General features: G+C 52.6%; 1 protein-coding gene across 9 annotated transcripts in view; it reads right to left on the bottom strand.

Moving 5' to 3' along the window:
- Positions 1–3,378: 3,378 nt before the first annotated feature.
- The window catches only part of BCAP31 (B cell receptor associated protein 31), a 28,892-nt gene continuing 4,622 nt past the window's right edge, over positions 3,379–27,648 (bottom strand). For 5 of the 9 annotated variants that reach the window (XM_060407441.1, XM_060407444.1, XM_060407443.1 and 2 more), the window contains exons 4-7: positions 26,532–26,679; positions 6,454–6,589; positions 5,488–5,608; positions 3,379–4,722 (exon numbers count right to left, since the gene is read on the bottom strand). In XM_060407441.1, coding sequence (XP_060263424.1) covers positions 4,451–4,722; positions 5,488–5,608; positions 6,454–6,589; positions 26,532–26,679 — 677 coding nt within the window. In that variant the 3' untranslated portion in view covers positions 3,379–4,450. The remainder of the gene's footprint in view (positions 4,723–5,487; positions 5,609–6,453; positions 6,590–26,531; positions 26,680–27,648) is intronic. The other 4 variants (XM_027963692.3, XM_042242015.2, XM_042242014.2 and 1 more) reach the window with 1 other exon arrangement.

The raw sequence follows: 27,648 nt of genomic DNA, 5'->3' as shown, positions 1-27,648 counted from the left end.
GACCAGGGCACTAGCAGGTGCAGTCACCAGGTTAGTGACCTACCTGCACCTGATGCTGGGAAAGATGGAGGCCAGGAGAAGGGGGTGATGGAGGATGAGATGGTTGGATGACATCACTGACCCCATGGACATGCTGTAGTCCATAGGGTTGCAAAGAGTTGCACACAACTTGGCAACTGAACAACAGGTTTGTGGATGGCTGGGACCCCAAAAAGAGTGGTGTTGCCAGGCCCTGCATTAGGAAGACAAGGAGGTTCAGAGGGGACAGTGTTATCTACCAAGTAGAAATGTCTAGACAAGGAGTTTGAAGTTCTAGAAAGTCTGCACTGTAGACAGAACTTTGGAAGTTTCATTACATAAAGACGGCCCTGAGCCTGGATGAGTCCCTGGGCAGCTAGAGAGGGAGCCTTGGCCCAGGCACCGAGCCCTGGGGCCCTGAGACACTCAACACAGAGTGGGGGCTCCAGAGTCAGGAAAGTTGGGAGGGACACCCCTCCACCACCCAGAACACACATGTGAGGGCCCACCATCCTCTCCAGGTGTCAGGGAGGAGGGGGTGATGGCCTCTGTCGGAGCTTTGGTGATCAGATCACACAGGACAAGAGAAATCTGGGGCAAGAGGAAATGCAAAAACCTGACCGGGATGGCATTAAGGGGTGGAAACAACCCAAGTCTCCGCAGAGAGGAACAAAAAGGAGCTCCATCCTGAAAATTGAGGGAAATTCTGACAAGATGGATGAACCTCTGGGACATGACACGTGGTGGAAAGCAGCTGGAAGACACATCCTGTGTGACTTGACCTCTCTGAGGAGTGCAATTCCAAGAGAAAGTGGGGGGAGGGGGAAATTAGTGTTCAATGGGGACAGTGTCTGTCTGGAGAGAGGGAACAGTTCAGGAGATGCACAATGGGGATGGCTGCACATGACGGAAATGCACTTACTGCCATTCAACTGCCACCCTGAAAATGATTCTGGGGGAAGTTTGAGACTACACACGCTTTGGCACGAGGTTTCCGAGGGACTGGGAAGAAGTGGACCAAGGAAATCCATTTAGGATCCATCCTAACAGGAGGGAGGGTGGGGTGAGACACAGACATGGGTGGCCAGGGCCAGTCTGCTTATCAGCTGAGGCGGGCCTTCCCGGGGTGGGCATCAAGGTAGGGTACCGGCTGCCTGCTCTGAATGCCAGCCTGGGCAGAAGGGATGGGGTGGCCCTTCAGAGAAACCAGAGAACTGGCTCCTCTTCAGTCCCTCACAGGCCATTCCCCCTGTTTAGCCAGGCAGCGACCCCTTAGTGAGGGGAGGGCCTGAGCTCTCAACTGGACAGCCAGGGGTGGGCTCTGACTTGTGCCAGTCATAAGCAAACGCTCTGGTGGTCACCAAGGAGAACCTGGACAGGGTGGAGCCTGTGGAGCCTGTGGAGGAATATCAGCTGAGTAGGCCCCACCCCAAGTCAAGCTGGGCCTCTGGAGCCTCGGCTGGCGGAGGCACCTCCCTGGCGAGATGGTGGCCCAGCCCCTGCAGTGCCAACGCCTGGCCTGCCAACCCAACCCTTGTCCCACCCTTCTCTGAAAGGCTTCTCATCCTACAAGCTTCTGCTCTCACCACACCCACAATCCCAAGAAGCCTGTGTGCTGGTGGGTCAGCGCCACCAGTGTGGCTTTCCCAAAAAGGCCCTCACACCCTCCAACTCAACAGTCCCTGCTGCCCCAGGCCCTCGCCACTCCACACCCTGCATGTGCTGTCGTGTCTGCCTCTTCGCGAACCAATGGACTGTAGCCCACCAGGCTCCTCTGTCTGGGGGAGTTTCCAGGCCAGAATACTGGAGTGGGTTGCCATTTCCTCCTCCAGGGGATCTTCTGACCCTGAGTCACACCAGCTCCTTCACATCTCCATTCTTCTAGCCATGGCCGTGCCTTGGCTCACATCCTTGTCACCTCTTGCCAAATGGCCTCCAGGCCACCTGCCACCAGGCAAGACTCAGAAAACATCAACAGCGCAGTAAGGGGCACTTGACAGAGGTCATGCTGCTTGGCTGGGTCCTGTTAACTAGGGAACCCGTCCCTGCAGTAGACAGAGGACATGCAGACCAGCAGTGGGAGAGACAGGCCAGGAGATGGATCAGCCCAGCCCTGTGGTGCCCACGAGGTTACCAGAGGTGCAAGCAATGCAGAGACTATTGGGTACAGTGGCTTACAGCCCCACTCTAAGCAGAGGCTGCCGGCTGACAGCCGCCTTCAGAACGGGCCGGAGCGGGGAGTGCCCACAGCTGGCCCTCCAGTCTTAAGCAAGGTGGGCACCGTGCTTTCCACTTGTCACTCTTTTCTCGTCCCCAGCTAGCTGCTTCCCTTCCGCCCAGCCCAGGGAAGAACCTAAGGGCCCACAGTGCGGACTTTGGCCTGCAGGAGTTCAGAGCAAGGCGAGCTCAGCGAGGCCGAGGTAGTCAGGGAACACTTCCTGGAAAAGTGGGACGAGCTCTCAGCCTTGGCATAGCAACCAGAGGGTGTCATCTGCAGCCTCCCTCCACGGCAGACACCACCTAGAAGGCTGCCCGGAAAGGGGGGTGGCACTCTCCATGAGAACGTGGACAAAGAACACTGCTGAAGGGAGCCACCAGCCTGAGCCTGGTGGGAGAAGCTGGTGCTCAATGCTGGCTGTCTGCACTCCCGTTTCCAGGGGCCCCCGAATACCGACAAAAAACACCTCCGACCTGCCCCCAACCCCTCTCACCCAGTCCTAGAGCCTCCTTGATGGCAGCCACCTGCCAAGGCAGCCCAGGGGGTGTCCAGGCCAGAGCAGGCTCATGGGGTGGCGGAGGGGACCCCAAGAGACACCTGGAGGCTCTGCCCACTGCCTCTGTTTGCCCTTGGCCAGGCGTAGGTCACCACCAAGGGCACATCTTCGCTCTCTCTGGCATTAGTCAGAGGTCATCCTGGAAACCTTCAGGAGGAGGCGGGGCAGGGAGGGACTAGTGGCACTCTGCCATGCTCTATCTGGCCTCAATGTGATGAACAGGACCCAGAGGAGGCGGGCGAGGCTGCCACCCGGAAGCCCAGTGGGTTCCCTGTGTCTCCCGAGCTCCCCTGGGCCCAGGAAGATGACGGGGCCAACATGCCCCACGTGGCCGTCAAGCCAGGCCTGGCCTGGGGTGCCCGAGGCAGGGCATAGATGGGGCAAGTGCAAGCCTGCACCTGGCCTGGGAGGAAGGAGCCTTTGGGAATTAGAACAAAGGCAGGGAAAAGCGTCCTGCAGGCCTCTGGGGCCAAGCCTGGGGCCAGGGTCTCTGCCCGAGCTGCCTGCCATCAGTGTCTCAGCTGGTCCAGGCGGGGGGGATCACAAGGCGGCCTCCCCGCGGCCTCAGTCACACGCACGCAGCACAGACATGACACAACAGACTTTATTGCCCCCCACGAAGCTATTCTTCCTGCTCTGCCTGCCTTGCGGCAGGACCGGAGGAGAGGGGCCTTAGGAGCCCAGAATATCAGCATGCGACATCGAGGGGCTTAGCCCAGTGGGAAGCAAGCCCCGCCGCAGCCTGGCTCATTCTGGGGGGGGAGGGGGACCCGGATCCCCTAAGGAATGCAGGCAGTGCATGGAACAGCAAGCGGCATGAGGGAACAGAAGCGCAAAGGAGAGAATGGCGGTACCGAGCGAGGCCAGGCCCTCCAGCGGTAGCCGGCTGTGGGCGGCCGGGGAGCATCACTCCTCCTTCTTGTCCGAGGGGCCATCTACTGCCGCCTGCAGAGGAGACAGAAGATTGCAAAGCGGTGGAGGGGGGCAGGGTGCACTCCTCCCCTTTGCCTTCCAGTCCCCTCAGCCCCAAAGACCCAGCCGGGCGCCCCTTTCACCACATGCCAGACAGCCGATGAGCCTGGGAAGCCCCTCCTGAGCAGCCCCTCACTGAAGCTGCTGCTCTTTCCCATCTCCTGGGCCTCACCTGCCCTCCCTCTCATCCTCACAGTGGCCTCCACATTTCCAAGTCCCTCCCACATCCTGCCTGCGAGCCTGCTCTCAACTCCAGCTCTTGGTCCTCCTTTGGGGGCTGGGGACAGTCTCTCCACCCTCTGTGGCACCCCAACTTGGGCCCCCAAGCACTCAGTCAAGCTGTCAGAGCTCAGGGATATTTCCGTAGCCCTCACGCCCAGTTTCCGGTCTCCCGGAGCATCTGGAAATGGGGCAAGTGACTAGGACCTGTGATGCTCCCTGCTCTCTGCCCCAGCGCAGGGAAGGCCTGGGGCAGGGAGGGGAGTTTCCCATGAATCTCTCTGGTACTTGCTGGGGTACTTCAGTAAACCTGAACAGGAGTCAGGGGGCTCCAAACTGTGCACCAGGGGTACATGGCAGGAAAGGACCTCTTCTCAAGGGCACTGATGCTGGGCACGAGGCTGGGAAGGCCCACAGCGCAAAGGGCTGGCCTGGAGACCAAGGCCACCTTGCTAAGTGACTGCCATCTACCAGGCCACAGCCCTCCTACCCAAGGAAGGGTTCTGGCTATTGGGGCCCAGACTGGCACTGGCTGGAGCAGCACTAAAGGAAATCAGGGGAACTGGGAGAGACTGCAGCCAGCTTGCTGCCAAGGCCTCGCCAAGCAGACAGGTCGGCCCAGAGGCTGAGGGGCTGACCTGCAGCTTCGTGTGCTCCTCCAACAGGCGGTCATACTCCTTGGTGAGGCCCTTAGACTGCTTCCGCATGGCCAGAGCTTCATTTTCCGCCTTCTCCAGTTCTGGGGGGCGCACAAATGGTGAAGGAAGGAAAATGAAAAGATGAGGTTGAGGGAAAAAAGCCCTGTTAACTGGAGACAGCAGATGCGGCTGCCCCAGGTCCGCCCCCAGTGAGTGTGTCTGGGAGACCCCTCCTCTCTCAAGAAGACTCCTCCGCCAGCTGCAGAAGGGGAGTCTCCAGAAGTGGGAGAGGCCTGGCCAACAAACCCGGAGCAACAGGAAAACATCGGGGCTCCCTCCCCCCAAACCCTGTCATGGAGAGACCCTATGTGGCTCTCAGCAGGAGTGACTTCAGGGGGGCTGGAGGCCTGGGAGAAACATTCTGAAAAGGTTCAGGGCGAGAGCAGCAGCGGGACCCCAGCCTTGAAGCTGGGAACAAGAGACGTGTCAAGAGAGGGCTTTAGGAAGGAAGCAGATGGGAGCATCACTAGCAGCTCTGGTTTAGCCTGCCTTCCCCACCCACCAGGCCCCTGCTGACAAGACAGAGTGCCATTCCCCATGCTCTGGAGGTAGCCACTGCGTCTCTGGGGTGCCTGGGCCCTCCTTGGTGGGACCCTGCACAGACTGCTAAACCACGAAGCCCCGCTGGCTGAGGCCAACCCCAGCTGGGCTTCGGCTGGGCGAGCTGGGAGCCACTGTTTACTTTCGCCCAGCTCTTCAGCCTGCGTGCGAGTCTGGTATGAATCCTTTGGCACAGAAGGTGCAGCAGCCACCCACGGAGGCTCCAGAGTTCTGGGGGCCACGGGCAACCTGAAGGTAGCGCTCACTTTGCTTGTTGACAGCCAGCTCGTCCTTCAGCCTCTTGAGATCAGCCTTCAGGCTCCTGTTCTCTTCCTGCACCTTCTCTTCGCTGTCCCTGCCACCCAACTTGGTGACACCGCCAGCTTCCTAGGAAGAGCGCCAAGGATCCAGGTCACTCAGGTGGAGGAGGGGAGGGGGGAAGGAGGGAGAGAAGGCCTGGTCCGTCCTCCCCACTGAGCTGGGATTCTTCAAGCTGCCCTGGGCACTGGCCCCTTCGGAAATGTCAGCACAGAATCGGGCCACTGTGTGTTCCCAGCCACCTGCTACAGCTCACAGGCCACACGCCCTGCCTGCCCTGGCTCCATTCTCAGCAGCTCCTCCGAGTTTACCCCCAAGCTAGCCAACAACTCAACTTGCTGTCATTTGGGGACTGCGGCCAGTCAATCCCAACTGATCCAGACCCTCCCGTCTCCATCTCCCCAAGTGCCACCCTTCACTCTAGCCAAGACGACTCCACACAGCACTGCCAGGCCAACTGTCTTTTGCCTCTGAATCCAGCTCCGTCCATCTCCTCCTCCCCAGCTTGGCTCACACCTTACCTCCGCAGACAAGCCTTTGAGGATTGCCCCACCTCATCCCCAGCTGATAGCCATCCTCAGGAAGACCAGCGGGGTCTTATCCTGGGTGTTTCTGTGCTAACTTGCCCCATGCTCACAGCCGAGGGCTCGGCTCCTTAGGGAGTCGGTTTTATCAGGGAAGAGTCTGACCTGGCTACAGCAGACGGAGGCAACAGAGCAGCCAGGGCACCCCCTTGCCCACCATGACCCCCAGACCCCTCCCAGACACCTGTCCTCCACAGCGAAAAATGTCCATTCAGCCATCTGCCTGACTGCTTCACTTTTTGGACAACAGCAACGTCACACATTTCCGAGGCCCACAAAGAATGTCACATGCCAGGGGGGAAGGAAGGGGGTCAGGTGGACCGAACTCACCTTCTTGAGCAGGTCGTTCTCCTCCATGTACTTCTTGGCCGCATCACTGGCACTCTCTGCCTGCTTTTTAAAGGCTTCGTTGGAGGCCAACAGCGTGGCCTGCTGGGAGATGAGAGTCACCAGGCGTCTAAGCAGGCTGTAATTGTTGATAAAATGAAGGGAGAGGAAAAAACGGCTCAAGTGAACTTCTCTGGGTTGCGCCCACCCTCTACCTGCCTCCAACCGAGACCTGTCCTTCTGGATCGCCAGCCTGGAGAAGAGTAACGTACTGCCAATACGAGGGCAAAGATGGAGATGGACCTGGGAGTTGTCCTCTGCCACCATGATTGCTAATGCCCTCCAAAGGCTGCTTGCAGCCCTGGGGCTCTCTTCCAGCCTCGAAGGCACAGGCCGCAGGGGCCTGACAGGACAATGGGGACTGGGTTTACGTCCAGCCTGGAGGCCCAGAACTTGGCACTTTGCAGGGTGGGGCCTGGACATGCCAAAGCAGCCCCGCTGCCCCTTTCCTTGCTGCAAGGCTGCGCTCGCCCTGATCACCCGGAGCAGCCCGTGCTAGGGGCACTTCGAACAGGCCAGCTGAATCGTCCAGCCCACCTGGGGAGGCAGACACTACCGCTACCCCCATTTTACAGAGGGAAACAGAGACTCAGGCGGCTGAAGCCATTGCTTACGAGCCAGAAACCAATGTGGCTGGAATGTGCACTCCTGCCCATTCTGACCCCAAGGCCCAAGCTGGCAACCACGCCATGTTCTCAGTTTCCAGGGAACCACGCCCCAGGGCAACCACGAGATGGAGACACCTCTTCTTTCCTCAGCCCCTTCCCATGGGCAGTCCACAGGCGGCTGCCAGAGCACATGTGTTAGACAGGATCACCACCCTGAGGTTTCCCAGGGCGAGGGGGACAGAGGATAAGGGATCAGGGCCCAGGCACACATCTCAGGTCCAGACCAGCCACGCCGCTGCCAGCCAGATCTGTTCGTCTCCAAGGCCAACTGTTCAATATCACGGTAATCCAAGTCAATGCCCCGACCCGTAATGCTGAAGCAGCTGAAATTGAATGGTTCTATGAAGACTTTTTAGAATTAACACCCAAAAGAGATATACTCTTCATTATAGGGGACTGGAATGCCAAAGTAGGAAGTCAAGAAACACAGGCACGTTTGGCCGTGGAGTACAGAATCTAGCAGGGCAAAGGTTAGGATGGACCTGCCCAGTCACTGCCCCGAGGAAGGTGCGGGACAGCCAGGGCCCCAGGGGTGAAGGGAGGACTCAGCGAGGGTATTTCCCCAACGAAGTGCTCACTCTTAGGAGACAAAGCAACCGAGGCCGCCTGCTCTGAGGCATCATCTCTGGCCTCTACAGGGCTCTTGTGGACACCTGCTACTCACACCGGCCGAGAGGAGCAGGGAGAGACGGGAGGGCCCCTGCCAGGGATGAGCCTGAGGTGAAGCGGTTCATGGGGGCTATGAGGGACCCATCACGCTTCCTGGTTCAGAGAGCGGCTTCAGGGGCCCCTGTCAGGATGGGGAGAGCCAGGCGACTGATTCCTGGCAGGAAGGGAGAGTTTCCAGTGACATGTGCTCTCTAAAATTAGCGAGCGGGACCTCGTGGCTTGGGGCTCAGGTTTCCCTGTCTCAGCCATGACTGCCCACCAGCCTGCCCCCAACCGGGCTGCAGCCCTGGAAGTGCAGGGACCTCTCGAGTGCCCCAGGAGCCAGAGAGAGAGGAGCAATGTGCCTGAGGCACACAGGCAGAGTGGCGGTCCCCGGAGAAGCCCTTCAGGAAAGGCAAGTCTCACTCAACCCTGAGCCCACAAGCAGCCCCAAGACGATCCTGGTGGGGTGGAGCCAGCTGCTCCTCCCAGCTGGAGACTGGGTTGGCGGGGAGGGCACGTGTGCCACCTGGCAGACCCAGCCAGCAATGATGGGGCGGGCCAACTCAAAGTGACGCTCCCTGTTTGCCAGCCCCCATAGGCCGACCGCGGCAGGGCTGTGAGTGAGCAAAGCGGCTGAGCCAGGGAGGCCAGGCCCAGCTCTGCTCAGGGCCCTCCCGGCCCAGTCCCACTGACGGAGAACCAGGGTGAGCAGCAAGAGTGAACACGTGGTACCGAGCCCCAGAATTGCCCACTGTGAGGGCCTCCCTGATTCAGGTCAGGAGCCTCCAGGATCAGGGCCCTGTACCTGCCACGTGTCTTTCACGCCAACCGTCTTCATCCTTGTCCTCTCCTTTCTTGTTAGACCTGTTCCTCCAACCCAGCCCCTGGCGATTCCGGGTAATTCCCTCTGCCAGGAGCCTCATCCCTCCAAGGGCTCCTGCCCAGCAGCCCAAGCCCCTCGTGGCTCCCTTGGCCCCTCCACACCCCAACCTACACTGACCTGAGCCTTGCCCTGACCACGCCACCAGCAATAACCACCGCATCCCAGAAGCAGCCTGTCTGTAGCATTTGGGGCAGCTGACAGGTCACCCCCTTGCAATTCTCCCCTGCCCTTCCCTCCAACACTCCCGAATGCCTGCCTTCAGGATCTTGGCCAGATCTCGACATCCAGCGGCCTACCCTCTGGTAGCTCCTATGTGTCCCCAAGGCATGGCCGACTCAGCCCATCCAAGACAAGCCAACCAGCCCTGCGGTAGATGGCATCGCTGATCTACCTGAGCTCTCGGACTTGCATGTCACCCGGGGCCCCAGTCCTCCTGAGGCCTCACTGCTTCTTTCCTAACTGGAGGCTCCTAACTGGCCTCCTCCCTATCCTTGATCACACAGTTTTGCAAACCACAACCCCAAGGAAAGCCAGCGACCCTTCTCCAAGACAGTCTGACCATGTCACCCCTCTGCTGCGATCCCTGATGCCCCACTTCTGCCTCTGGCTGGCACTGAACCACTGGCTGTGCATGAGCACACCAGTTCCCACTTGCCTCATACCACGCCGCTGCATGTCGGCAGGCGCCAGTCCCCCTCCTGGTGGAGTGTGCTCACTGATGACTCAAGAGCCGGCCTGCTCTCCCCTCCAAGCCTCTCCTCAACGCCCAGGATCCCCTCTACCCGTTGAACAGTCCCTGCTCTCTCCTGACCATCTCCCCACATCACCATGTCACTTGCTCCTCACTGGATGCCCAGATACAGATACCTTTGGGCCCAGGACAGCACCCTCAATCTCCCAACCCTCCTGTCCCGGGTCCACCGGGAAGGGGCCCAGCAGATGATGTCTCCTGCCCCCCGTAGCTGTGAGACCACACCTCTGGCCAGGACAGAACATGGGTCTAGGGCCCTGGCTCTCACTAGACTCAGCCTTCCCTCAGCCCAGCCGCAGCGAGGGGGACACAGGCTGACACGGGCAGGGCTTGCCCATCAGTTGAACCATAGGCTGACAGCAGGTGCCATGTCAGACCCACGGTGATGAGCCAGCTAGGCTTGTGACTGCCATGGTGGCTGAGAAGGCACTTGGGAAACACTCATCATCAAAGCTGGGGGCAGAGCCCAGTGCCCTGGCCCAAGTTCAAAGGGTGCCCCTGCCGGTTACCTGGAAAAACCAAGAGCAGCACTCCCTAGCATGGCCATCCAGGCCTACCCAGGAGTAGGCATTCTAGAACTTCTTACTGCCCCTGACACATTAGGCCCCATGCTCCTGGGCCTGCCCTTCATTCACCCAAGATCCAGCTCTAAAGCTCCTGAAACCCTCCACTCCCTCTCAGGCACATCAGTGCACCCTTTTTCTGTCTGTCTCCTGAATGCTCTGAATCTACCCTGGGACCCAGACCCAGGACAGAGCAGGGCACACGGTGGGAGGTGCTCCACTTCAGAATCTCCAAGTCTCAACAGCACAGAGATGGCAGTCAGCCCAGAGAGAAGGCTGGCGGCCTGCTCTCCCCAGGCCTGCTGGCCCCACTCCATCACGCTCAGCTCAACCGCCCAAGTCCTGTTCTGCAGGTACCTATTCTTAGCCATTTCTGGACAACAGGTGAGAAATCACCACCAAAGGGATTTCCCAGAGGCACAGGGCTGGCAGAGGGGCCCGGGGTCTGGGTTATAAATGCATCCAGTGACAGAGGGAGACGTCAGGGCCCAAACCATAAGAGAATCCAAAAGTGGCCTTGGCAGACAAACGTCACCCCCAGAGACCTGGTGAGATGTTTCTGGATACTGAAGAGGGCTTTCCTAAAAAATTGAGTAAACAAGAGTCGGCAGTAGAGAGAGAACCAAGCATATCAAACAGCAGGGATGTGCTTCACAGGTGCTTTCCACCAATCCTGTCTGCCTCCTCTGGGTGAACTGGAGGGGAGGGCTGGCTTCATAGGAAGTAAGAAGAGAGCAAGGAGTGTCCTCGCACATCCCAAATGGAATATTCTAGGCCTGTGCCCACCCCGCTCCACCCTGGCTGTTGCCAATCCTGCCACAAGCATTTACCAAGTCACTCGGCCCTCAGGAAACGATAGGACAAGACAAATGGGCAGGCACCTTCCCTTACCCCGTTGTACTGCGCGAGCAGGAAGCTGGGGTCACAGCGCCACCTGTTGACATTCTAGGCTGACTACATCCCTGTCCCAGGTGGTGCCCTGCACTGCAAGTGGATGCCAAGGCAAAACACAGAGGCTGCAGTGCAGACGCGTGGGGAGGTGGCCGCCCTGGCGAGGAGCCAAAAGCCAGGTGCCGCCCCAGCAAAAGCTTGAGGCAAAGGAGACAGGCAAAGTCTAATAGTAGGGCTGAAGTGGCCGCAGGGAACTCTCACCCTAATGAATCTCGAGTTACAGAAATAAGGAGGCGGCAGAAGGGGAAGAACTGACTCAGAAACTGTCCAGGGAAAAATCTTCCGAGGGCTGCCCCCATCCATCCATCTCAGGAGTACATTTCAGCCCTCAGAGTTCCTCTTCACCCTTGAAGTCAGAAAAAACGGAAGGGGGTTGGGGAAAGGCCAAGACCCTGCAGCAACTCGAGCTTAAGCCCCGATGTCTACTCTGGGGACAGCAAGGCCAGACAGAGTGCAGGGGCGGCAGGCCCTCTGGAGCTGAAGAGAAGCCATAAACAGGAGCGAGCTTGTCACACTGCCTTCTTGAAACCAGGGACAGAGAGCAACCAAGAGGCCACACACCCCAGGCAGATGCTCCAGTGCTGAAATGCGCTGGGGGCACTCTGGCTACTTGGACAGAGTGGGAGGTGAGTGGGTAACAGGTAGGGAGGCCACAGCTCCCCAAGCGGCAGGAGGAAATAAAGTGCAGTTTTTTTTGCCTTCTCTACACAAAACTCAGATGGGTGTATCTCTTCTTTTCTCCTTTGCCTTTCCCTTCTCTTCTTTTCACAGCTATTTATAACGCCTCCTCAGACAGCCATTTTGCCTTTTTGCACTTCTTTTCCTTGGGAATGGTCTTGATCACTGCCTCCTATACAATGTCACAAACCTCCGTCCATAGTTCTTCAGGCATAGTTCTTCTCTATAGATCTAATCCCTTGAATCTATTCGTCACTTCCACTGTATAAACCTAAGAGATTTGACTTAGGTCATACCTGAATGGCCTAGTGGCTTTCCCTACTTTCTTCAATTTAAGTCTGAATTTGGCAATAAGGAGTTCATGATCTGAGCCACAGTCAGCTCCCAGTCTTGTTTTTACTGACCGTATAGAGTTTCTCCATCTTCGGCTGCAAAAAATATATCAATCTGATTTCGGTATTGACCACCTGGTGATGTCCCTGTGTAGAATCTTCTCTTGTGTTGTTGGAAGCGGGTGTTTGCTATGACCAGTGCGTTCTCTTGGCAAAACTCTGTTAGCCTTTGCCCTGCTTCATTCTGTACCCTAAGGCCAAACTTGCCTGTTACTCCAGGTATCTCTTTAATTCCTACTTCTGCATTCCAGTCCCCTACAATGAAAGGACATCTTTTTTTGGTGTTCTTTTAAAAAAAAAAAAAAAAACTTTTTATTTATTTATTTTTGGCTGAGCTGGGTCTTCCTTGTGGTGAGTGGGCTTCTCTAGTTGTGGCAAGGGATTAGTTGCCCTGATTCACATGGGATCTTAGTTCCTCGACCAGGAATCGAACCTGTATCCCCTTCATTGGAAGGTGGATTCTTAACCACTGGACCACCAAGGAAGTTCCCCTGGTGTTAGTTCTAAAAGGTCTTGTAACGTCTTCACAGAACCGTTCAACTTCAGCTTCTTCAGCGTTACTGGTCAGGGCATAGACTGGGATTACCGTGATAGTGAATGGTTTGCCTTGGAAACGAACAGAGTTAATTCTGTCATTTTTCAGATTGCATCCAAGTACTGCATTTTGCACTCTTGTTGACCATGATGGCTACTCCATTTCTTCTAAGGGATTCTTGCCCACATTAACAGATATAATGGTCATCTGAGTTAAATTCACCCATTCCAGTCCACTGATTCCTAAAATGTTGACATTCACTCTTGCCATCTCCTGTTGGACCACTTCCAATTTGCCTTGATTCATGCACCTAACATTCCAGGTTCCTATGCAATATTGCTCTTTACAGCATTGGACTTTACTTCCATCACCAATCACATCCAAAACTTGGTGGTGTTTTTCTTTGGCTCCACCTCTTCATTCTTTCTGGAGTTATTTCTCCACTGATCTCCAGTGGCATATTGGGCACCTACCGATCTGGGGAGTTCATCTTTCAGTGTCCATTCTTTTTTCCTTTTCATGCTGTTCATGGGGTTCTCAAGGCAAGAATACTGAAGTGGTTTGCCGTTTCCTTCTCCAGTGGACCATGCTTTGTCAGAACTCTCCACCACAACCTTCCAAATAGCTGAGAAAAGAAGAGAAGCTAAAGGTAAAGAAAAAAAGAAAGATACCCATCTGAATGCAGGGTTCCAAAGAATAGCAAGGAGAGATAAGAAAGCCTTCGTCAGTGATCAATGCAAAGAAAGACAGGAAAACAGTAGAATGGGAAAGACTACCAATCTTTTCAAGAAAATTAGAGATACCAAGTGAACATTTCATGCACAGATGAGCACCATAAAGGACAGAAACTGTGTGGACCTAACAGAAGCAGAAGATGTTACGAAAAGGTGGCAAGAATACACAGAAGAACTATACAAAAAAGATCTTAATGACCTAGAAAACCATAATGGTGTGATCACTCACCTAAAACCAGACATCTTGAAGTGTGAAGTCAAGTGGGCCTTAGGAAGCATCACTATGAACACAGCTACTGGAGATGATAGAATTCCAGCTAAGCTATTTCAAGTCCTAAAAGATGACAATGCTAAAGGGCTGCACTCAATATGCCAGCCAATTTGGAAAACTCAGCAATGGCCACAGGACTGGAAAAGGTCAGTTTTCATTCCAATCCCAAGGAAAGGCAATGTCAAAGAATGTTCAAACTACCGCACAATTGCTCATTTTACACATTAGCAAAGTAATGCTCAAAATTCTCCAAGTGAGGCTTCAACAGTACATGAACCAAGAACTTCCAGATGTTCAAGCTAGATTTAGAAAAGGCAGAGGAACCAGAGATCAAATTGCCAACATCTGCTGGATCATCGAAAAAGCAAGAGAGTTCCAGAAAAACATCTACTTCTGCTTTACTGACTAATGCCAAAGCCTTTGACTGTGTGGATCAGAACAAACTGTGGACAATTCTTCAATAGATGGGAATTCCAGACCACCTTACCTGCCTCCTGAGAAATCTGTATGGAGGTCAAGAAGCAACAGTTAGAACCCTACGTGGAACTCAGCTATCAGGGAATCCATCTGCCATGCAGGAGACCCCAGGTGCAGGTGGATTCTTTACCAATTGAGCTATCAGGAAATCCACCTGCAATGCAGAAGACCCGAGTTCGATTCTGGGGTCGGGAAGATCTGCTGGAGAAGGGATAGGCTACCCACTCCATTATTCTTGGGCTTCCCTTGTGGCTCAGCTGGTAAAGAATCCACCTGCAATGCAGGAGACCTGGGCTGGGAAGATCCCCTGGAGAAGGGAAAGGCTACTCACTCCAGTAAGTACTCTGGCCTGGAGAATTCCATGGACTGTATAGTCCATGGGGTCACAAAGAGTCGGACAGGACTGAGTAACTTTCACACACAAAAGTATTTTTCTTATGGAAATGTTTTTCTTAATGAAACTATGTATTTGCTTTAGAATCTGCCTTTCTTCAAAGTAGTTCAAGATTAACTTTTTTTCTTTTCTCAAACCTTGGGCTGATAATGGTTCAACAAACCAGTATTCATGTCAATTGTTTTATCGCCGGGGGAATGAGACAACTTGTACCATCCTATCTCAAAAATGCATATATATTGTGGGAGAGGGGCCTGGTGAAACTCCCCCAGTCTTGAGGTATCTCTCTTATCTGATTAATAAGCTTACTAACAGACATATTCTGTCCCCTTCTGATGTCTATGCCAGAAGCTTTCCCTATCTGTTATACTTGAATAAAACTTTGCTACACAAAATGCTCCAAGTGGTCAAGCCTCGTCTCTGACCCTGGCTCAAACTCCTCTCCTCTGGAGGTCATGACTCAGCTTGCAGAAGCAACCTTTCAGAGGGAGGGAGCAGTCACCCCAGATGTGCCCCACACAGCAGGTAAGTGTTAGTTGCTCAGTCATGCCTGACTCTTTGCAACCCCATGGACTGCAGCCCACCAGGTTCCTCTGTCCATGAGACTTACCAGGCAAGGATACTGGAGTGGGTTGCCACTGGTGACTTTCTTCTCCAGAGGATCTTCCCAACCCAGGGATCGAACCCTGGTCTCCTGTACTGCAGGCAGATTCTTTACCAACTGAGCTACAAGGAAAGCCCCACAAAGTACTCCAATCCATAGCAAAGTGTCTCTTGCAAGGCAATGAGCCCAGAAAAGAGGCCTGGCCCAAACAGAAACAAAGCAAAGGACTAGAGGAGGTATCAGCTACTCAATCCAACACAGAGGCCACTGGTGGCCTTTCCGTTCAAATAAATTAAAATTTTGGTCCTATCACTTCATGGCAAATAGATGGGGAAACAATGGAAACACTGACAGACTTTATATCCTTGGGCTACAAAATCACTGCAGATGGAGACTGCAGCCATGAAATTCAAAGACGCTTGCTCCTTGGAAGAAAATCTATGACCAACCTAGACAGCATATTAAAAAGCATGCCAACAAAGGTCCGTCTAGTCAAAACTATGGTTTTCCAGTGGTCATGTATGGATGTGAGAGTTGGACTATAAAGAATGCTGAGCCCCGAAAAATTGATGCTTTTGAACTGTGGTGTTGAAGAAGACTCTTAAGAGTCCCGTGGATAGCAAGGAGATCAAACCAGTCAATCCTAAAAGAAATCAGTCCTGAATATTCACTGGAAGGACTGCTGCTAAAGCTCCAATACTTTGGCCACCTGATGCAAAGAACTGAATCACTGGAAAAGACTCTGATGCTGGGAAAGACTGAAGGCAGGAGAAGGGGGACAACAGAGGATGAGATGGCTGGATGGCATCACCAACTCGATGGATGTGAGTTTGAACAAGCTCTGGGAGATGGTGATGGACAGGGAAGCCTGGCGTATTGCAGTCCGTGGGGTCGCGAAGAGTCGGACATGACTGAGCGACTGAACTGAAATGATATTAAATGAAAAATCTAGCTCCTCAGTCACAGCAGCCACACTTGTTCACAGCGAGCATGTTTCCAGCCTGGAGGCAACTGGTCAGATGGCACTGGGCTGGAGAAGCTCACAGTCCTTCCCATCTACAGACCTGCTCTCCATGCCTCCTGTCCTCTGCCTTCCGAGAAAGGGACCCTGCTGGAACATCAGGCTTCCTTCCCATGACCTTGCAATCAGGAAGACTGAGCCCCTATTGTTTGGCACTGTGCCCCCAAACTGCTCATTTGCCATTTGCCTCTAGAGTATGAGGAAGAGAATTCTTTGTCCAAAACCAAGTAGCTGAGCAAATAATCCAATTTTAAAAGAAGCTGATGCTCGTTCCGATGCATGTCAGATGGTCTTCCTTGATCTCTTCACAGGCAACTCCCCTCACTTTACTGCAGTCCCCACTTTATCAGAGCCCCTGCTGGGCCTAGCACCCACAGGACACCAGCACACTAATGCAGCTGGGGGACTTTGGCTGGAGGAGGAGGGGACTAGAAATCAATGGACTTATCAAAAAGTCTGTTACTCAGTGCCTAGCTCTGAAGCACTATTGTATTTAGAGTCTCAGAAAATGATGGCAGCTGACTGACAGATCAAGAGGAAATAAAGGCCAAAAATCCCTCTACCTGGCCTTCTAAGGTCAGCCCTTCAGTTAAATCACTTTATCTCTGGGATGATCTCGAGCATCAGGTTTTAAAAACCCCTCAGTTACCTTATTTAGATGCGGATTAAAGTAACAGTAAAAGAAGTATACTTTTCTAGGTTTCCCTTGTGGCTCAGCTGGTAAAGAATCCGCCTGCAATGCAGGAGACCTGGGTTCGATCCCTGGGTTGGGAAGATCCCCTGGAGAAGGCAAAGGCTACCCCCCTCCAGTATTCTGCCCTGGAAAATTCCATGGACTATATAGTCCATGAGGCCACAAAGAGTCAGACACGACTGAGCCACTTTCACTTTCCTTTCACTTTCAAAAAAGTATAAGCAAAACCTGCAAAGTAATCTGGGAAATGTGACCAATCACCACTGAGTTGGTTACTATGAAGTTACTCTAAGGTTCTCATACACAAAATGCTAGCATGCTTAAGACTTTTTAACCAAGTTCCCCTCTTTTCAAGGCTAAAAATCCTATTTTTAGCAAAGCAAAAAGTCCTATTTTGCCTGTAAACACGCTATTTGAGATTGGCTTCAAAATACATACTAGAGGATCATGGGGGTGATCAAACTAGACTGGCCAAGGAGACCATGGAGATGATGAAACTGAGTGACACCCTCCAGGGGCTGCTCTTCTCTGCTGCCTCCAGTGCTCGGCCAGGCCTGAGAACCCCCAGCAACATCCAACCAGACGCCAGGGCCCTGAGGCTTCCTCAGTGTGTCCCCCCCCCAAGCCCTTCCGCAGCCGGCCTCTCCTGGCCCTCCACTCGTCCCCCTGCACTCACTCTCCCCACCCTGTGCCCAGCCCGGAAAGACCCTGAGGGCCAGGCCTGGCATTCTCTGTGGCACAGCCCACCACATGAGTGGGGAAAATCCCACAAAACTCTCTCACCACTTGGGGTGATACCAGGAACAATCACTGTTTATGAAACACTCCCCACAGGCCAGGCAGGATGCCAAGAACACAGCCCCAGTCACCTTGATCCTTACACCAAGCCTGTGAAAAGGCATTCTCAGCCATTTAACCGGGAAGGAAAAGGCTCCAGAGACTGAGTGATTTCCTCGAGGTGACATGGCTCAACAGTAACAGACCCAGGGCCCAAACCCAGCTAATTCCAACACCCACTCTCACTACAGCCGCCTGCCTCTCAGGGCCATCTTGGGCTGTTACAGCCCCCTGGGCAAGGGAACTTCGCAACAAAGCCCAGGCCGCCCCATCCGTACTGACTGTGGTGACAGAACCCAGCCCTAAAGAAGTAGACAGAAAACAAGAGGGAACCGCAGACCAAGTTCAGGTCATTATAGATGGAGCAATTTCACACACAAGGCCCTTCCCAGGTCTGGATGCAACTACTAGTTTGGTCCCGACCATTCACATTTCCTCAAAGGCAAAGAAAACAGAGCTTGAGTCTTAGAACCTGCAAACCTCAGCCCAGCAAGAGCTGCTGGGCAGCCACATCCACAACTGCAGAGGGACGCTGGCCAGTTGCAGCCCCACTCAGAGCAGGGAAGGAGGCACGAAGGCAACAGATGAGAGACGGTGCACACCGCCCGGGTCCGTACTAAATGGTGACCTGCACCGTGCCCTCACAGACCAAAGACCCACAGCACGGTGCCAGAATCAGCAGCATCCGTGTCCTCAATATGCGTGTCTTCACACGCACTCCCGCAGCTGCAGCATTCCTGCTCCCAGCGCTCAGGAGACCTGAAGAGCTGGACGTCCAACCTAGAACAGTCAGCGCAGCAGCTCGAGGAGTTCAACATAGACACGGGCCTAAAGCCAGCCCTGTCTGCCCAGGACACTCCCTTCAGGCCCGAAGGGGAAGGCAGCCCTGTGTATGTGCCCAGCCCTTGGTATGGAGCCGGAAAAACTACAAGGGGTGACCCTAGGTCGCCATGTCCCAGGCCACCAGGGCCTTGGAGGTCAGCACAACACGGGCCTTGCACCATAGGATCAGGAAGGCAGAAGCACAAACAGGGGGTCTGGGCTGGAGTGGCAGGCCAGGGGGTGGGGGTGGTCCAGGCTGAGGCCACGGAAATAGGGAAGGAGCCCCACGTGGCTGGTTCATGACAGAGAGACCAAAGCAAAGACTCAGAGGGCTGCAGGAAGGGGTCACATCCCGAAGGTCTCAGGGTCAGGCCTTGATGTCAAAGCCGCTCTGAAGGCACTGGAAGCAGGGGCAGTAGGGTGGTTTTATACCATCAGAAAGCTTGCTTAGCTGGACCAGGCAGCGCAGACAGGCTATGAGGGCAACTCTGGGACAGGAAGCCTACCTGAGATGATGCAGCACTTTCTGGACACTGAGGAAGGGAAGCTCAGGATGTAAGCTCCCTGGTTTGTGGAGTGGGGACAGAGTTCCCGTTTGGAAGATGAAGAGTTTGGGAGGGCTGCCTGAACTACACTCCTGAGCTGCACACCTAAAAATGGTTTTGGGTGGAGGTGGTACTTCACTGGTGGTCCAGTGGTTAGGACTCTGTGCCTTTAGTGCCAAGGGCCCAGGTTCAATCCCTGGTAGGGGAACTAGGATCCTACAAGCCATGCAGCCAGGCCAAAACAGCAATCAACGAATACGAGAAAGTCTGTCTGACAATCTCACATACTACAGAAGAACGAAAAAGTGGTTCAGAAAGCCCGCTTGATGCTATATGTACGTTTGACAAACGAATGAACGAAGAAGATACCACAGGAGCTGGGGAAACACCTGTGATGAGAAAAACGGGCAGAACTCCCCGGGGCTTCTGTGTGGAGACAGCTGTTCTCGAACTTCACAGCCCAGCCCACAGCTGGGCTTTCTCAGCAGGAAGCACTGAGACCTGGGAAGGTAGCAAGCTGCCCCACGTTAGAGCAACCATGGAGCAGCAGGGCAGAGCTCTGTGAGGAAGGACACACTTGTTTAAGGATGTGATGCATTCTTTTAAGTCCGCGGCCCCTATTTGCAATTATGAGGGCTGCTCAAGGGTCCCCGCCACCATGTGCTCTTTTTCGGTTGGTGGTGGTCGCCCGCATAACCTGAGCTCCCCTACTAGGGATTGAACCCAAGCCCTCGGCAGTCAAAGCGCGGATTCTTAACCACTGGACCACCACCAGGGAATTCTCCCTGCTGTGTGCTCTTAACTGCAGACCCAGGAGGAGGCAGCACCACTCCCAGCCTCTTCTCCTAGCCTTGCTCTCTCCCTCTGTGGTCCCCTCACCACTAACCTGCTGTCTCTCTCTCCTAGTCTTGTCTCTCCCTTAATCGGCCTTCATTACCCTTAACCTGGCTTCCAGGGAGTGGTCACCCAGCCCTCTCACCCATCCGCCATCCTTCAACCCCTCCGTGAAGCCACCCACCTCCACCGCCCAGCCCCTGCTTCCTTGTGCCTTCCAGTGGGCCTCTCAAGCTCCCTTCCCCCACATGCATGAGTGCGTGCCACTCTTCCTCTGGGTTTTGCCACTCTGCGGGCACCCACAGCAGAACCACCACCGCCTCTGCCTCCAAGGCTTGGGATCCCCACTAGTTCCCCACCTTTCTCCCACCAACACCTCAGAAACCTGGTTCAGGGCACCAGCATTTCCCAATTCAGTGATCTCCCCTTTGCGCCCCCTGCTTCTAGGTGCTCTTGCGCTAAAAACTACCCCACCCCAGGTGCTGTTGCCAAGTACAAATGTGCAACTCGGACCATGGCACAGCACCGCTAGAAAAACGCAGCGCTCTATCACACAGAGGTCGGGTACGCACTCTGAAACTGGCATTAAAAACCCTCCACCATGTCTCTGGCCACTCCTGTGTCATCCACCCTGTTCCGTGTGCTCCTTCTCTAACAGCCCACTGGGGTTCTGGGACTGGGCCAGTACCTGCCAGTGAGACAAGTGCAAATTCGCAGGAGAAAAACAGGAAGACAGACACAAACACTGTGACCAGGAGGTCCAGCTGAGAGGCATGCAAAGTGGCAACTAAGAGAGGTTTTCCTGGTTTATGAGAGAAAACTGGGGGACTGAGCCTGATGTTCAGCAGCGGGGAACTGGTAGATTCATAAGAATACCGGAAACTGATGGGCTGTCGTAGAACAATGTTCATGACAGACAGTGGAAGATCCCAGTTCGCCTGTGGTAGTTCCAATGTGAAGACACGTGTGGCTGCTGTAGGGAAAGAACCCAGGTGCTGAGGTCCTATCACTTTAAATCGGAATTCTCAGTTCTACTGATGACTAGCTCTGGGAACTTGGGTCTCTGAACCTCAGCTTTGCAGAACTACTGTAAAAATTAATGTGTGCTTGGCACATGGAATCCTTAACATATGGTAGCTGATATCAGTCTAGAAAGATATTCAACAAAGGCATGTGGCAACGTTGGTTGACATTTTAGAGGATATCTTTTATTTGTTTATCTAAAGACTTAACTTCCTCCAAAGGCTATATACTATCAGATGGTTTAATAACATTCAGATGGGGGCTTCCCTGGTGGTCCAGTGGTTAAGAATCCGCCTTACAAGGCAGGTGACGATCCTTGGGTGGGGAACTAAGATCCCGCATGCCATGGGGCAACTGAGCCCTCGTGTAACAACTACTGAAGCCCATGCACTCCAGAGACTGTGCCACAATTAGAGAGCCCATAGGCCACAAAGATCCCACATGACACAGCGAAGCTCCTGCAGGCTGCAAGTAAGACCAATGCAGCCAAATTAATAATCTTCAGAGTACAAAAGGGACTAAGATTAAAGTCACTGTACTCCTACAACTTAGGCTAAGGCTGATGCACAGATTGTGTGCTTGACCCAGGCAGCTTCCTACCAAAATCCAGAGGAACAAACAGCCTACTATCTAGTCTACAGTCAGAGGCAGACTATAAACCAACATCTGTTACTAAGAGCTCACACCAACACAAACAAGCGGGCATCCAAACTGGTATCAGAACTAGACAGAGGCTTGGGCTGGCCATTTAGAACCTGTACAACTCAGACCATCTCTCCAGTGCTCTCTCCCCCCCCGGGCTGCCCTTTTCCACTTACAAAGGACCCCTTATTTATGAAGGTATTACAGAAGTCCTTACTGATTTCAAGCCGAACCAGAACGCAAACAATTCACACACACACAACTACTCTCCCTCAGTATTCTTGCAGCAGCTCTGTCTCCTGTACAATGATGCCCTGGTTATGGAGCTAAGACCGTGAGTGGGACTCTGCAAAACAATTCTAATACACCTAAACTTGACCCAGCCGTGACAGAGAGACATCTCTCTTGTTCTTTCACACAGACTTGCACATGGCTAACAAGAGTTAGTGGGTCATTTATGCAAAAGAAAAGTGTACAAAAGTTGAGAGGAACACGGAAGCAAAGCCATGTAGGACAATAAAGGAACTAGTCCATGTAGGGCAGACAGAGAAGAGAAGGCAGTCTTCAAAAAGAAAGCGCTTCCAAAACTACAGGACAGAGCATTGTTTCTGGAAATACCAACCAGATACACGAGGAGAGGGAAAGAGTACACCAAGTGTTTTAAATGCGCTTGACCACTGAGTCACTTTGCTGTACACCCAAAATTAACACAACATTGTAAATGAACTATAGTTCGATTTTTTCAATGGTTAACAAACAATAGGGTCACTGGGAGCTCAGCGAAATGCAGGTCCTTTTCAGCAGGCCGGGGGCAGGGCAGAAGGTCTCGATTCCCAACAAGCCCCCAGGTCTGGCCAATGCTGCTGGCCACAGGCCACGTTGAGAGCAGCTAGGTGCCAGGGAACCAGCATCCCACAGATCCCGTTTCCAATAATTAAACAGAGAAAAAGGGGAAAAAAAAGAAGCATCCTGTGCCAGATTAGAAAGCATCAATGTGAGAAAGTGGTTTTTTAATGGTAAAAATTTCCAACCAGCTCACATATGTGTGACCAGGGAACTGATTTAATACACGATGGTGCCCTTACAGCATGGAACACTGCACAGCCATGAAGCACAGAAGTCTGTGCAAGTCATTTGGAAAAACCACCAAGATAATTGAGTGAAAAGGGCAAGCCAAAGCAGAGCAAAAGAAAAAAAAAAACCCACAGTGCTCATAAGAAAAAAGTTAACATATATGTAAAAGATTATTTTTAAAAGTTTCAGAAATATCCCACTTATTACCTATAGCTATCCCTGGAAATGAACTTGCAGTTTCTCACCACACATTACTATTTGAAGTTTGGGGGGCTTTGTTTATTTTTACAGAGTAGGGATAACTTCTGCAATCAGAGTAACAAAGGTGATAGTTGTGTTCTTAAAGCGTTTCCTGCAAGCTGCCTGTGAGCTGTGTATTTGGACAATAACAGTTCTATAGCTAATGTCATGCAAAGAGAGAAGTTCCTCAAAGGTCACAGCCATCATATAGGGTCTGACCCCTAGACGAGGGAGGAGTATATCATCTTGGAAAATTCTAGAAACTAAACAGATCATCTGTGGACAACTAGTGAATCCACACCAATCCTTGGGGTCACTTTCCTTTTCTAAAAAGTCACACAAGAACTTTACATCTTTTTTTTTTTTTTGATCAGCTACTGGACAGGGATCCAGAAGAGTGTGGCAGGTACAGCAAAGCCTCTTTCAGCCAAGACAGACAACGAACAGATGGGGAGCTGCGGGAACAACCAGGCCCAAGAAGCTACTGTCTGACACATTTTAAAGGGAATTTGCTGAAACCTTCCTCACATGCTTGTCAGATGGAGAGGTCACAGCACAGTGGGGGAAGCAGCTGAGAGAACAGAGCGTACTGGACCAGCGGTCCAGATCTCACTCTCCTCTCGTAGACTCCACGACCCCCTTAGGAAAAGGCAGAGATATAGACGACGACTGCTCTTCTTTAAATTCACCTGTCTTGGGTTCGAAAGGAGACTGCCAACTGCTCTGCACCCTGACTGTGGTGGTGTTCTCTGCACTGGTCAAGCTAGAACTAGATGCTGACTTGTGCTTTATGCCAGTTTTTTTAAGTCAACTGCAGGAATTAAGCTGGAATGCCTAACTTCATGGTGTCGCAGAGGACTGAGCTGACCACACACTCACTCATCTGATATACCTGGCTACCCACTGTCCCCTGGCCCACTCAGATAATACCTGCCCTGGAGGCATTCTTCTGGAAGAAATCACAAAAGCAGAGCAGTCAGGAGAGTCAGACTTCAAAACTACAGTACGTGAGGAACGAACACCATTCCACCCACCAGCACTGTGACTACTTCTAAATTCACCACCTGAGCTTTGCCAGCATCTCTTTAAAGGTGGGACCCCAACTGCAACCCTCCAGGCAGCACTGGCTGACACTGAGCCAAGCAAGGCTGGTGCCTCCAGCCCTCACTGGAGAGGACTAACAGCTCATGAGCTTCTGCAGTAGCTCTGCCACGAACTCCTACTAAGCTGCAGTAAGGCACAAGCCCAAGTCTGAGGTCCTCGTCTCCACTGCCCTTTATGAACCTACACACGTCTGCAAACGTAACCCCGTTAAAAACTCAAGTCTAAGTTGGCCCCATCAGCAAACCTGTCTAGATGGCCATGGGTTCTGAGTAGCAGCTTATATACCTGTTGTTCAACTCCTCCCACTTCCATTTCTCCCTGCACCTGCTCGCCATAACAAATGTCCTCAGCAGAGAAGCACTGAGCAGGCCAGCAACAGAGTGCAAGCTCCTGAGACCCCTATTTGGATGGAGCTGACCCATACAGCAGCCACTCCTGGGACTTAGGACCCCACCCAACTACACTATTATGCCAGCACCCTGCCCACACTTCAGCACCTGGTCCATAAGAATCTTCTTGAATTGGAGACTGGCAAACCTTTTGCAGAAATCCACACACCCCAAATGGGCAAAGGCAGGGATAAGACTGACAGAACCTATCCCCCAAGCATTCACGATAGTTGCCAATGATTCCTTTCTCTTCAGAGGGATGGTACGGGGAGGGAGGTGGGAGGGGGTTCAGAATGGGAAACACGTGTACACCCATGGCGGATTCATGTTGATGTATGGCAAAACCAATACAATATTGTAAAGTAATTAGCCTCCAATTAAAATAAATTTTATATTTTAAAAATAAATAAACAAAAGCATATAAGCTGTTCTTTCTGGAACACAGCTTGACATCAAAGTCAGACCAGACCCTCCAGTCTGTTTCCTCACCTACTATCTCCCTCCTTTGGAAACTGGGATGCTTGCCCATCTGCCGTCGTACAGAATCTTTCCTACCCTGCAATTCCTCAAGGACTGGCGATTCCAGCTGCAAATGAACTCCAGAGCCTCTGGACATCATTTCATTAGCGAAAGCGGAAACTAAATCAGAGAAGCTGGGCACTCCAGTATCGCCTTGCCCATCTGGGATTTCAGTTCTCTCATCCCAGTGCTTCCTTTGCCCTGACCCCCTATCCACCACTTCCTTACTTTACACAGAAACACCGAGGGGACTGTCTTTTTCCCAGGCCTCACAGTGCTCCCAATCCAGTGCTTTTGCCTTCTCAATACTATTCTTTTTTTTTCCTCTTACCAGACTGTGGCAGGTTTAATAGCGGCCTCAAAGGTATGCCCAAGTTGTAACCTCCAGAACCTACAAAGAGGACCTCATTTGGAAAAACAATCTTTGTACATGTGATTGTGGATTTTGAGATGAGCTCAATCTGGATTAAGGTGGGCCCTTGTTTGTGCTCAGATGCTCAGCTGTGTCGACTTTGCAACCCCATGGGCTGCCAGGCTCCTCCGTCCATAGACTTTTCCAGGCAACAATACTGGAGTGGGTTGCCATTTCCTACTCCCATCAATACTATTCTTAAGGCTCCCTATCCTCTTCCAGTCCAAGCCTTAGGTTTCTTTCTGTCCTTCCTAACTTCCAGATGAAATCCTCCCCAAAAGCCTCTGTGGTCCTTCAGACACAGCCAGTTCTCTTTTCCTACCCTCTGGCTCACTTGCGGTTAGACTCAGTCCCCCGGATCTGCTTCCCTTTCAGTTTCAGTCCACAAGATCATACTTCTTTTTTGGAGCTTCCTGAAACCCTAAAACCCTGGGCTCTGTGTCCAACTCCTCCCAGCACTCTCAGTTCCTGACTCTCGGAAGGTAGAACACGGCAGGCCTGCACATCACTCCTGGGATTAGATGTATCCCCCTGAAAAGCCCTTGCCAGCTCCACCTCTTGTCACTTTCCAACTCTGACCCAGAGACACCAGGCTCAGCTGAGCAACTGACTTTTTTTGTGTGCAAAAGGGAAACCAAGACAGTCATTCCAATGCCTAGTGAAGAAGGAGGTCCAGGTGATTAGAATTAAGACAGCCCAGCCCAAGAATCCACAAACTCACCTTACTTCTGAGTAACCTCACAGTAAGTTTTCCCCAATACTCCTGGAAACCCTTGTCCCGAGCACAATGTCTTATTCCCTGCCAGGTAAGCACACTTGAGAATAGCCAAACCCTCACTCCATCAGAACCCCTGTGAACAGGAGGTAGCATGCCAGCCCTCAGGTTCCAATAGGTCTCACGCTCGTGTGATAGGTCTACACCAGGGAAGGCCCTGGGGACACGGTTGGTCTCAGTCCCATTTTGTGCCCTTTCTGCTCAGGACTGGACCCCATACACAAAAAGGCCCCATTCAGTTGTTCCCTTTTAAAGCTGGGCTCCAAAGGGCCTCTCCAGAGGAGGGAAAACACCCGTCACTTACTTCACTCTGTGTACAGAGAGCAAGGTGACAGTAGCACACATGCCCTAAAAGAACATGTGGCAGGCTATGGCAGAGCCACAGCGTGGTCTTCTGACCTTCCCGTCAGCCCTCTCCCATCTTCAATGCTGCCTCTGGAGAAACTGTGTGGTTCCCCGAACGTAGAAAGGGCCTCCAATTCAAGGCCACAGACTAGCCCATAGGTCCCTTCACACTCCCTCGCCCCTCCCCACTCACAAGGACAGCAGCAAGGAAAAGCCAGCAATGTAGAGGTTCCTCTGGGCACGGAAAAGCTTCATGTGGAAGTGCTCCACAGCCCCAGGGTTGTTCTGGAGGTTCACCTTCTCTGTCACATCATCATACTTTCGAATCTCACGAACAGCATCTGTGGCAGAGCAGAGATACAGGTGTTCAGCCCCGGATCAGTCCAGCTGAGATGCAAGGCGTGAGTCTGGGCAGCCTCGCTTTCCTCAAAACTATCTCCCCTGCTCTTCCCCTTCTACACACATCTTGATGGATGCCTTATCAGAAGTGCTGCCCTCCGACCTGTTCTCTCCTCCAGCTTTTCTCATGTCACCCTCTAGACCCATTCTACCCAGACCACAAGCTTGCTCTCCGTGTCAAGAAGCTCACCGAATCTGAGATGTCGCTGGCAACCAGGGCAACTCCCTTTGCCACGGTGCCCCCACTGTTTGGTTCTGTTTATCACAAACGGGGCTGGCCATCAGCCACCCAACTGATAAGCCAGGCGAGTCCTGTTTATGGAAATGCCCACAAGGGAAGCATGAGCTGCCTAGGAGTCAAGACCTGGAGGATGCCTGCTAAAGATTCAAAGGTTTTCATTTCTAAGTGTCTAAGCTTTATAACTGGTTACTTAAACTGGTGTATTCTGCTTACAAAAAAAAAATTCATGCTCATCAATGTTCAATGTAGGAGAAAGAAGCCCATAACATAATCAATCACCTCCAGTAGAACCTACTTCATGTGGCCAGCTTAAATAAAGCAATCATTTCCAGTCCCATTAATCAATGTCATACACACACCTAAAATTAATGTTCATGTCCCCCAAATTAGACTACAGCGCCACAAGAACAGAAACCTTTCCTATTACATCCTTAAGGCCTAACAGAGTTCTAAGCTGTTACAGGGGGAGCACAAACACCTGAACAGTGAACAACCTCTGCTCTAAAAAACCATTACTGGCCACTCATATATATATATATATATATATATACTCACATCTGTGTGTTTACAGGCTAGAAATGGAACGATCCCATACCTACTACTTTTCTCCCTCAACCCTGCTATCTCTTTTTTCTCAATTGAAGTACACTGATTTGTAACATTATATAAG

This window comes from Ovis aries, chromosome X, assembly GCF_016772045.2.
Source record: "Ovis aries strain OAR_USU_Benz2616 breed Rambouillet chromosome X, ARS-UI_Ramb_v3.0, whole genome shotgun sequence".
NCBI classification, from domain to species: Eukaryota; Metazoa; Chordata; class Mammalia; order Artiodactyla; family Bovidae; genus Ovis; species Ovis aries.
This window is presented reverse-complemented; position numbering and strand designations above follow the sequence as displayed.